This window comes from Oncorhynchus kisutch, linkage group LG29 (assembly GCF_002021735.2).
Source record: "Oncorhynchus kisutch isolate 150728-3 linkage group LG29, Okis_V2, whole genome shotgun sequence".
Classification (NCBI taxonomy): Eukaryota; Metazoa; Chordata; class Actinopteri; order Salmoniformes; family Salmonidae; genus Oncorhynchus; species Oncorhynchus kisutch.
In genome coordinates, this window is record NC_034202.2 from 22,315,797 (window position 1) to 22,327,908 (window position 12,112).

The 12,112-nt window shown below is 41.8% G+C and overlaps 1 protein-coding gene across 1 annotated transcript in view; it reads left to right on the top strand.

Annotated features, from left to right (window-relative positions):
- Window positions 1–11,847, top strand: part of LOC109874199 (nucleus accumbens-associated protein 2-like) — a 59,538-nt gene extending 47,691 nt beyond the window's left edge. Inside the window, exons 3-6 of the mRNA XM_020466015.2 lie at window positions 3,614–3,790; window positions 4,203–4,308; window positions 4,643–4,740; window positions 5,263–11,847. Of these exons, the coding sequence (XP_020321604.1) occupies window positions 3,614–3,790; window positions 4,203–4,308; window positions 4,643–4,740; window positions 5,263–5,804 (923 nt within the window). The 3' untranslated portion in view covers window positions 5,805–11,847. The remainder of the gene's footprint in view (window positions 1–3,613; window positions 3,791–4,202; window positions 4,309–4,642; window positions 4,741–5,262) is intronic.
- The last annotated feature ends 265 nt before the right edge of the window (window positions 11,848–12,112 follow it).

Sequence of the window (12,112 nt, forward strand, 5' to 3'; positions counted from 1 at the left end):
GAGATGAATGCGATTGGAGAACATGAACAATCCTCCATGTGTAGCCAGTGATTTATAGGATATTTATTTCTATCAAGATATTTTCTACCTGTTTTTGTTTGTTTGCTTTATGTAGGCTATTTTTACCTAGTTTGCAATATATCTAAAATACGTTATTATAATTGAAATTAAACTGTTCCATGAAAATGTGCTTATGAAAATCATAACTGGCACGCAGATCGGTAGAAATTGTAAGATAAATTGTAAATTGGCCCTCCACATGAAAAAGGCAAAGGCCAGCAGGAGCGGAAGGGGGACGGTTGGGAACAGGTTTTTTCTTCTGGTTATCTTGATCTCTGGCTCCCTCTTGAGTCATTTATGTGTCTTAATTATTTCATCAAACAGTACACCTGAAAGTATTATACAAGCTCAGTGCATATAGTTGATTTGATTAAAACACATAGGGTGTGTCTATATATGGAAACATTTAGAAGTATTGTAAAAGTAAGTAGGTACTTATTTGAAAAAGTAACATAGTAACTGATTACTTAAATTGAAAAACTACTGTGTTAGGTTATTTCTTTACCACAAAAAAGTAATCAGAGTACAGTAGCATGTCACTTTATAACACATTACCCCAACACTGTTCATGAAACATGCAAAAATTAAGCAATATTTTTTTCATTTTTAAGTGTTAGAATCAAGAATATGCATGTAAGGTAAATTCATTCACCTTATACACACAAAAACAGCCATGTATAAAATAGGTTTTAAGGGGCAATTTTTTATGAACACATTACTGAGTGTTGCGTGTGAGCTGGAGAATGGATCAGGTTAGTACTCTTGTATCAGATAACACTTTGATAGCCGTGCATGCCAGTCTTCCAGGCTGACCTATACATTGTTTTTACAAAATCATGAATGTGTCATAAATAATGTCACGTGGCCTCATAAAATGGGATTTCATATAATGCATCTCATAACATCAATCATGAACATCGTGCACTATTAGCATTGTGTCTTGTCATGCTCATTTGATGGTGGGCTTTAAATAGTCTTATTTATGTAGACTTATGAGAATGTTATATGAGGTTATAGGAAGTTGTTCAGGAAGTGAGTTTGTTTTTATACTGGATCTCCTGCCACCACCTACCATCAACCAATCATGTCAATGCGGTGCTATACGGAGCTATACGGAGGCGTCGACATTGTTAAAAAATGTAGGTGGCGCACGTCAATGCGGTACAGAGCTCAATTTGGCCTCTGCATGCCTCCGGCGGCTCCGCAATTGCATCATACTCTCCATCTCCGGATCGAGCATGAATTGGCTTTTATGCACACACACGCACGCACACATACATTGCATTCGAAAATGATTCAGATCCCTTGACTTTTTCCACATTTTGTTATGTTGCAGCCTTATTCAAAAATGTATAAAATTATTTATTTTTCTTTATCAATATACACACAATACCCCATAATAACAAAGTGAAAACAGATTTTTAATACATTTGCAAACATTTTGAAAATGTCGATAATAAAAAACAGAAATACCTTATTTACATAAGTATTCAGACCCTTTGATATGAGACTCGAAATTGAGCTCAGGTGTATCCTGTTTCCATTGATTATCCTTGATATGTTTTTACAACTTGATTGGAGTCCACCTGTGGACATGATTTGGAAAGGCACACACCTATCCATATAAGGTCCCACAGTTGACAAAGCATGTCAGAGCAAAAACCAAGCCATGAGGTAGAAGGAATTGTCTGTAGATCTCCGAGACAAGATTGTGTCGAGGCACAGATCTGGGGAAGGGTACCAAAACATTTCTGCAGTATTGAAGGTCCCCAAGAACATTCTTAAATGGAAGAAGTTTGGAACCATTAAAGCTCTTCCTAGAGCTGGCCGCCCGGCCAAACTGAGCAGTTGGGGGAGAAGGGCCTTTGTCAGGGAGGTGACCAAGAACCCGATGGTCACCCTGACAGCTCCTCTGCGGAGATGGGAGAACCTTCCAGAAGGACAACCATCTCTGCAGCACTGCACCAATCAGACCTTTATGGTAGAGTGGCCAGACGGAAGCCACTCTTCAGTAAAAGGCACATGACAGCTCGCTTGGAGTTTGCCAAAAGACTCAGACCATGAGAAGCAAGATTCTCTGGTCTAATGAAACCAAGATTGAACTCTTTGGCCTGAATGCCAAGCGTCACATCTGGAGGAAACCTGGCACCATCCCTGCGGTGAAGCATGGTGGTGGCAGCATCATGCTGTGGGATGTTTTTCAGCGGCAGGGACTGGGAGACCAGTTAGGATCGAGGGAAAGATGAATGTAGCAAAGTACAGAGATATCCTTGATGAAAACCTGCTCCAGAGCGCTCAGGACCTCAGACTAGGGCAACGTTTCACCTTCTAACAGGACAGCGACCATAAGCACACAGCCAAGACAACGCAGGAGTTGCTTCAGGACGTCTCTGAATGTCCTTGAGTGGCCCAGCCAGAGCCCAGACTTGAAACCGATCGAACATCTCTGGAGAACCATAAAAATAGTTGTGCGGCAACACTCCCCATCCAACCTGACAGGGCTTGAGAGGATCTGCAGAGAAGAATGGGATGAACTCCCCAAATACATGTGTGCCAAGCTTGTAGCGTCATATCCAAGAAGGCTCGAGGCTGTAATCATTGCCAAAGGTACTTCAACAAAGTTCTGAGTAAAGGGTCTGAAAACCTAGGTAAATGTGATATTTATTTATTTATTTAGCAAGTATTGAACTCATTTTAGGCTGTAATTGAACAAAATGTAGAAAAAGTCAAGGGTTCTGAATACTTTCCGGATGCACTGTACACACACACACAGACATTAAAACACCCCACTGTCCGTACTGCAGAGGTTTTTATTTTTTGTTGCAGAGGGCATTGCTATTGGACAGGTTTGTCTAAGTCTAGAGTTTCAGATATTTATGAAATCCATTCTATCTACAATCAGTCAGAACACCCCAGGGTGACATTGTGGGATATTTGAGAGAGAGAGAGAGAGAGAGAGAGAGAGAGAGAGAGAGAGAGAGAGAGAGAGAGAGAGAGAGAGAGTGTGTGTGTGTGTGTGTGTGTGTGTGTGTGTGTGTGTGTGTGTGTGTGTGTGTGTGTGTGTGTGTGTGTGTGTGTGTGTGTGTGTGTGTGTGTGTGTGTGTGTGTGTGTGTGTGTGTGCGGGCCATCTTAGAGGTCAATGTGAAGGTTTTGGGAGGGAAATTAATCCACAGTTTGAAACCAGTAACACTCCCCCCTGTGTCTCTCAAGATGCTGATACAGCACGTTGCGATTCTGGAACTTAGCTGTGCTAGGCCTTGAATCATTTATTAAACACCCTCACTTTTAATGGAGATCACCTTAACCTTGTGTGTAGGCTGATGTTAAATTCTATCTAGCTTTCTCCTTGAAATATGTAAGAGCACTGTAGAAGGACTAGATCGTAGCCTGTGTGTCTGCCTGTCTCTCTTTGTCTTTCTGTCTCTCTGTATTTCACCCAGGGAGATTTTGTCTCCCTCTCTATAGAAAGGGTTTATTGTTATTTCCATAACACTTATGATTTCTTCCACTACAGAGTTAACCCACTCCCTCTCCTCACCTGTCCCTCTCCAGTCCAGGAAAAGCCAGAGATGGCAGCCATGCCCCTGTCCCTGGAGAGCCGCTCCTGTGTGCTGATCCGTAGGGACCTGGTGGCCCTGCCCGCCAGCCTCGTCAGCCAGATCGGCTACCGCTGCCACCCCAAGCTCTACACCGAAGGAGACCCGGGGGAGAAACTGGAGCTGGTGGGAGGTAGGCAGCAGGAGGAGAGAATGAGAGGTGGATTGGTGAATACTGGTTAGATGAGACCAGTTTTTTTGAAGTAGCAAGGCTGAGGTCTCTGTTAGTCTTTGGTAAAAGGGTTGAGGTAGAAGGTAGAGATTAGATCAAATGCTGTATGAAATGTTCAAGTTGATTTGCCGTTTGTAATGAATACGATGGAAATCTTATTTATTCAAGAGGTGTCACATAAAATAAGTGATGGGAATGAAGATAAGTGATGGGGTGAAATAGCACTGTCTCGGTGAGAGTACTTTTACAGCATAAATGTTTAATGAAAGAAATGAGAGTTGGGTTATAAAGTAGCGATATAAATACATAGGGTAATGGAGTCATGATGGGGAAACCTATTTCAATCAGGAAGCTCTCTCTCACACCACCCAAGGTACATCTGTGTTTATGACACGGGGCCAGCTAATGAACTGTCACCTGTGTGCTGGCATCAAACACAAAGTCCTACTGCGTCGCCTGCTCGCCACCTTCTTCGACAGGTAAGTCAAAGCCAATCTAAAAGGTATTGATTAACAGTTAAATGATTTACATGTTTTAGGTGTGACTCAGATCCAGAAGCTGTTAGCTTTATCAGTATAGTTTTCATGATGAAGTGTCTGTTTCATATGCGATCGTATTCAGACTCAGAATCCATACACATATCCAACTTACATTTAGATTCCTTGTTTTCAATGCCCTTACTTGCACAAAGTTTAGTATATATGTATGAATCTATCTTCTCAAGTCAACATAAATCTACGGTTTGCAGTGCGGACGTTTCATATGAAAGTGGTGTTCATGCTGCCCTCTGGTGTTGGCTCTGTGTGCCTGCAGGAACACCCTGGCTAACAGTTGTGGGACTGGCATCCGCTCTTCCACCAGTGACCCCAGTAGGAAACCTCTGGACAGCCGTGTGCTCAACGCTGTCAAACGTGAGTCTGAAGTTGATCAAACGGTGATCTTACATGGTCAAATATCTGGTTGTTTAGAATGGAGGATAATGGTTCAGGGGGATGGCAGCCTCTGTTGAATGATGTTACTGTTTCAGAGTCAAACTATTGTAGATGGTTTATGAGACTTTGAATGAAGAAGTGTGATGTTCCAGACTAGTCTGTTGCCATTAGCAATTTTAGGTTATGAAAACACAAGCATTTATGAATTTATGGAAGTGTGAGTACATTTAAAAATATATATATTTTAAATCGTACTGTAACATACTGTAATATTCGTTTTTGGGGGTTTTGATCAACTATTCATATAGACTGAGCCACAGGCAAAACAGCGGGTTATTCTTCCAACGCTTTCTGTCTCTTTCTCTTTCTTTTTCTCTCCCTCTGTCTGTCTCTTGTTCTTTCTCTCTGTCTTTTTCTGTCTGTCTCTCCATCTGTCTGTCTCTCCATCTCTCTCTCTCTCTCTCTCTCTCTCTCTCTCTCTCTCTCTCTCTCTCTCTCCAGTCTACTGTCAGAACTTTGCTCCCAACTTCAAAGAGAGTGAGATGAACGTGATCGCCGCAGACATGTGCACCAACGCGCGGCGCGTTCGCAAACGCTGGCTGCCCAAGATCAAGTCCATGCTGCCTGATGGTATGGAGGTCTACCGGGCCGGTGTAGGGGTGGCTGCTGGTGTGGGCCTGGGCCTGGCCCTGGGAGCCGCCGGACCCGGGGTGGTGCTCCCCTTCGAAACCGATTTTAAATCCCTGACCCCCTCTAGCCTGTCCCTGGACCAGAGGCTGTACTCGGAGCAGAAGGACCCACGCAGGACTCACTCTCTGTTGGACACAGTCAGCCCAGGGTTGGGGGAGGCTGGAGGGGAGGGCGTGGACGCAGAAATTGTCGGTCCCCAGGCAGGGGAGGAGGAACAGGAGGAAGAGGAGGAGGAGGAGGCTGGGTTGGAGGGGGCCTTGATGCCGGGAGGCGAGGCCGGGGGGCGGGATGACATGGCCCCAGGACAGGAAGGGAAGGAGTTAGGAGAGGACCTGAGAATGAACGGGCAGTGAACATCCTCTGGCGTCTATCTCTGATCCATCCACCGCCACACTTTCTTTCACTCGCTCTTTCTCTCCTCTTCCACCCCTCCTCCTCCTTCGCCCTTTCCTAAGGTAACCTCTCAGTACAAAAAGCCATGCTCTCAGAACTTACAGTACAAAACACACACACGGTGTATTCTTTAGCAGGGCAGGGAGTACAAGATGTGCTATGTTGAACAGACACAAGCATTGCTGGGGAACAAACAGAATTACTTAGCGAGAATAAAAAAATCTCTCATTTGAACATGGAAGAACTTTACTTTAGACCTGAGACATCAGGTAATTTTCTCCTGACTATTTTTAGTATTCATCTTCAAGACCACATTGTAGTTAAAACTGAAAAAAGTAACACTGCTGTGTTATCCTTCCTGCATAGTTGTAGAATTTGCTACACAACAGTAACAGTTACTGTACATCTATGGAGTGTGGGTCAGATAAGACTGTAAAATGATAGTCCTCTTTCTAGGAAAGCAGCATGGGTTCTATAAATAACCTAAGTAACCTTGAAACAGATCACACTACACTGGGGGTGTGAGAGACTAAACATACAGTACTCTACAGGAGCAACATGGCTCAGTGTATTTAATACAATTTACCATATTCCTTCTTAAAGTGCCACACAAATTCTTGGAAGATATAATACGATCTCGTCGCAACATACAGCAAATCAGTTGAACAATTTCACGTTGGGGAAAAAAAATAGCATGTGATGTTGTGAGAGAGAGAGAGAGAAGAAACTTTTAACCTCCCTTTGTGTTGCTTAAGGGTTGTGGTTTTCCACGCAAATGAAAAGATTATCTGGAAACACGAAGAGCTTTTTGTCTATGGATCATCCTTAGACAAGATGACGTCATCTTTGATTGGCCAGTCAATGCAATGCCTGTGTCTTTTAACGGATAGACGCACGTACATACAGTACATATACACACACGCACAATCACTGTTCCCACACACCTTGTGATTTTAACCTCTAATACAGTACAGATGCATCTGAGACTCTGACAAATCAGATTAACAGTGCTTGCAAACTTAGCATACCCTTACAATAGTACACAGTAACACAGACTGAGTCATGGAAATGTCAGAGACACGAACATGCACTGAACAGAAAGCTTGCATGCAAAACGAATACAGAGAATCTAAAATACATCAACAACAGAGCCACTTATGAATATGCATACAGAAAAGAAACAACAGCTGCAGTTGCCTGAAGATATATCATTAATATGGAAGGAGGTACCTTTATATATGCGTTTCTATTCAGAATCATGCATTTCGCCTGTGTTTCACCCAGGTTTCTTAACTTGGGTATGGCCTGGCTTTCATCTGGGGTGGAGGGCACTAGAGACATGCTGAATTGAGCATACTACATAGTAGTGAGGACTTCAAAGTGAGTTGCCGGTGAAAAGCACGGTTTTACTAGCGTCACGGCGTGCTCGAAAGGATCAGCACTAAGACTACAGCACCCAGCCTACAGCTTTCTTGCATCCGCTATTTGTTTTTTGTAATTTATTGAATGAAACTAATATGATACATTTCTGTTGGCTTATTGCATTTGCACTTGAAGAGGTTATAGGAAGAGATTGATGGGGAGCTTATGGAGATGCCTAGACTGTTCTAAAGAAGTAGGCTAACTGAAATTTGCCCCCATATCTCCTTGTTCGATTGGAGGATTTGAGGTTTGTGGACTTGGATGGTCGGTCATGCTGACGGCGACTGTTGATCTACGGCAGGAGGGGAGACGAGAGACAAAATGTTGCACAGCGACATTTACTAGTTTTGTTGCACTTTAGTTTTTATATATTTTGTCTGTTCTCGCTCTGTTACTTTTTGCCAAAAGTAGGGAAGAAGTCTATAAATAGCTTCTAACGATAATGGTTGGTCGATAACCCACCGGAATAAGTTGCTTGGGGTAACACATTGATAGGCCTATCAGACACCCACACTGTATGTTGTAGTTTATGAATGTGTACTTGATCATAAGACCTGGGTAAAAACATAACGTAAGGAGACAGTAGAATTGGAGTGGTCCCAAAAACCTAAATAATCAACTTCCAAGACAATAATTTTAATGGCCAGCCTTCTGAAAAGCCTTGCTTTGAATTGTTGTCTTATAATCACATGATGCAAAAGCACATCATGTATGTCATATGTTATTGTTCTATATTAAGTGAAAATAAGATTGATCTGGTTTTAGAAGCGAATATCAATGTCAATCGACTACAGCCTACACTAAGCCACGATTCAAGACGCTGGCAGTTATCATATTGGCTTGGGATCTCATAACAACGAAACAACAAGATCACATTTCCTCTGTCAAATTCAAATGCTTTATTATATGTGCCATTTTTTAGACTGGGCCCGTTATGTTGTGTTGAATATCTATATGATCCTGTTGTATGGTTCTTTTGGGGAGGCATTAACATGGTCCGGTTTCTTTAATAAGGAGCACAGGGTTATAATTGCACTAGGTAATGAGAAAACAAAAATGTTTACAAGAGTATTTTTTTTGAGAAATGTGACCTGCATAGGAGAATAAGGCAGGGGAGGGGGATGGGTGAATGGGTGTGTGGGACTATGGGTAAATGTGAACTGTAGAACTGCTTCACCTAGCCTTGGTAGAGTACGGGCACAGTACTGTACAGTAAAATACAGTATCTTGGTACCACAAGATAACTATTTTCTAGCACCTTGTACAGTGTTGTATGTACTCATTTAAAAGTGGGCCAGAGAATGGAATAACATGACACTTCTTTGAAAACAAAGGTGGGGTATCTGACTTTCCCTCTAGAGGCCACTAGAGCTGCTGTGTGATTTCAATAAAGTAGCACTGTGAAAGTCTTCCTTTGTGGAAAATCTCCAAATATACAGTCAAACTAGCAATGTTTGTACTGTAGGCCTATATACTTATTCTATCCACATCCCGACAAGAAACCAATTATCTTCCTTGTTCTCAATCTCTATTCATCTATAAGTAAACCTGCTTGTTGCAAATCACTAATAAGATAGGAAAGATAGACTGTAAACCAAACCTGTAATATAGAGGTAATAACTGCAAATCGACTCCTTTGGTCAATTTGCATGTGCAACCACTACTGGCTCTAAGGGGAAGTGAAATGGCTTTCCAGTAAAATACTGTCATTAGGGAGGTGAGTTTTCCTGTTCTGAAGAAGGGGCGGGGATCAGTGCCTTAATTGAGACTGCAGGGGGAGAGAGTGTTGTGCTTAGTCACCATCTGTTTGCATTGGGACCTCAACAAATACAGAAACTAGCTTTAGAGTCCTAATGACATAATGGAGAGTTTTATGTACAGTTCTGAATGCTAAGGTAAATGATGCTGACGGGAAATAGGCTCTGTTTTCTCAGAATACATTGGCAGGTGAGGTTAGGATGGAGATGTCTTGCTTTTTCTTGGAAAATAACCCCTAAGGCTTTAAGAACTGTGTTCTTGTAAGCAAATAATAATAATGACTTTGGACTTATGCCCCGAACCATTTGCCTTCCTAAATCTCAGCAAAACATGTGTAAACTCGAGAAAAACAATACTGTGACATTTTGCGTGGAACTGCTTGTATAGGTCTAGAGAATCTGACAGACTACAATGGTGACATATTATCACATATATTAGAAACCTTTGTTAGTTTCATGCTACTGGATCGTATAACAACCAGGTTTACTCCATGACTTGTCATTAGTGGTCTATACTGCTTGAGTGGCAGGTTATTTAGTTATTGGTGTCACTGTTATTTCAAATCCACCTGGATAACATGTGAACTTGATCAATCTGCAAGATATATCACACACTCAAACAGTTATCACCATAAATGTCCACAAAGACTGGAAAAGCTTCAGATGACCCATGGAGTAGGCTACAGTAGTACAGACTTTCACCCATAGGAGCCCTTATGTACATTCTCTTTGTTTATTTACCGTTTTTAATGCTTTAACTTGTTTATATCTGATTCGCTTCCTGCCTGCCTTTCTGCATATTCTGTACCTGATTCTGTCCAAGCCCCCAAAAAACACCCTCACAAACTGTACTCTTAGCTCTCGCCCTAACGTCTTTTTGTGGGGGTGAAGTTGGAAATGAAATGATGTTGCACTAGAAAACTGAGTGAAGCTCAGAGAATGTCGTGGCTAACCGAAAGAGAATGAGCTCTTTTTGTGGTGGCTGAAGAAATAAAGTTCTGTCCCATATGTAACATAATACAATGCTATAATTTACTATGTTTACGTTAGTGTAGCACTTTGCTATTTCTTCAAATAGAGGCCTATTGACTACCAGAAATCAGAGATAATCTGACATTGCATTTTGGTCCAGCTTGTCCAACAAAACCTAGGAATTCAATGAGTAGGATAGAATATGAGATTGTGCTGAGTGGGTGTGTAAATCCACCATTTTGGCAATGCAATGTGAACAGTCTGCACACAGTAATCTGAGCTGTTAAGTGTTCCCCATAACCAACTGCTTTGTGTGGCATATGGTTACCCAATTCCTACAGTACACACTTCTACACAGCTCTAACTCAGTACCCCTGGTTTGGCTTTTAGTCCTGAAAGGAGAGGTTCTAAAATACAGTAACTACAAGTCCTTTCATATGGATTTTCGACATGTTGAAATAGGGTCAGCCTCAGTAACAACAGGCTTTTTGTTAAATGTCTGTAATGCATGCTGATACCCAGACACCCATTATTCCTACCTTATTGAAGTCTATGATCTTGACACATTTTACTTCTAAATTATATCAAGCTCTTTGCTATGGTCGCTTCTGACAAAGCAGACGGCCATGAATGAGTGTCCATTTTGTCTACCAATACAAAACCTATTGACTGTTAGCATAAACCCACCCAGCTTACTACAGTAAAGTCTGAGGAATTGGAAGACTGACTATTGCAATGGATGTGCATGTGAACCTATGGACAGACTAAGAAAATAACTGCACTAAGTTTGTTTGTTTGTCTTTGGACATAATGCCATCAAAATGAAGAATAAATACATTTAATTTAATAAATGTAAGAGAGAAGGTTGGACGACAGACTTAAGTCTCTGGGAGCAACCTTCAAAGCCATGTGCTCAGAGCGCTGACAATCAGAACAGGGAGGACCCACGTGCACTATGGGAGATCTGTCGTCAATAGCTGGGCTCCTGCTAATTCCTGCCTTGTTGCTTCCAGCTTTGCTATTGGTCCATGTGAGCTACTTACTCCAGAGTGGAGGCCCGTGGCAGTTCCAACTCCAGCCCTCAGGATTACCTGGGCCACTGTTTCCCAACTCCGGTCCTCGAGTAGCCCTAACAGCACACCGTTTTGTTTTAGTCCGGGACAAAAACACCTGATTCAACTTCTCAAAGGTTTGATGATAAGTTGACAAGTAGAATCAGGTGTGATTGTCTAGGGCCACAACAAAAATATGTACTGTTAGGGGTACTCGAGGACCGGAGTTGGGAAACACTGGCTTAAGGAAACTTATTGGTTCTCAGTGCACCTCTCTCAGCTACTGTAGATTTGATTGAGAACCTGATTGTTTTTAGATATAGGTTCCACTTAAGTACTGATCCAGGACCTGCTGTGTTTTTACTCCTAAATGTCATATTCAGGATGAGGGTAGCTTAAGCTGATCCTAGAGCAGCGCTTTGGGGTAACTTAGCCTACTTGACAAATCTATAGGACAAGTGACTTGACATTTGTCGATCTCTTAGAGATTGGGTTCCTTAGGGTTGGATCCTGGCAAAATGGTTTTAATGGAACTCTGTGACTGCTTTATATTTTAAATGACGATGATTAAAATGTGTATGCGCTTTCTAACTCAAGCATCAATAATATATACAAGACAAACACAAGATGACACTTTTGATGTTGCATAAAGAATACAAAATCTCCATCCTCGTTATGTTTTTTCCTTCCACCATCAGTTTTAGTTGAGGTTGACATTTGTGTAGTTCAAGAGTAACTGATTTCTTTCAAATGCAACATTGAGAAGTCTGCTTTTTAATAAAACTCCTTACTTCACCATATCTTCTGTCTTGCCGTTTTATATTCCCTGTTTATCATTGTTCTTTTTTTAAATAGGCCACATCATCAACAGCTCTGGTGGACATTCCTGCAGTCAGCATGCCAATTGCACACTCCCTCAAAACTTGACACATCTGTGGTATTGTGTTGTGTGACAAAACATTACATTTTAGAGACTGCACTGTTGGTTAGGGGCTCATAATTAAGAATTTCACTGTAAGGTCTACACCTGTTGTATTCGGCGCATGTGACTAATAAAATGTAATT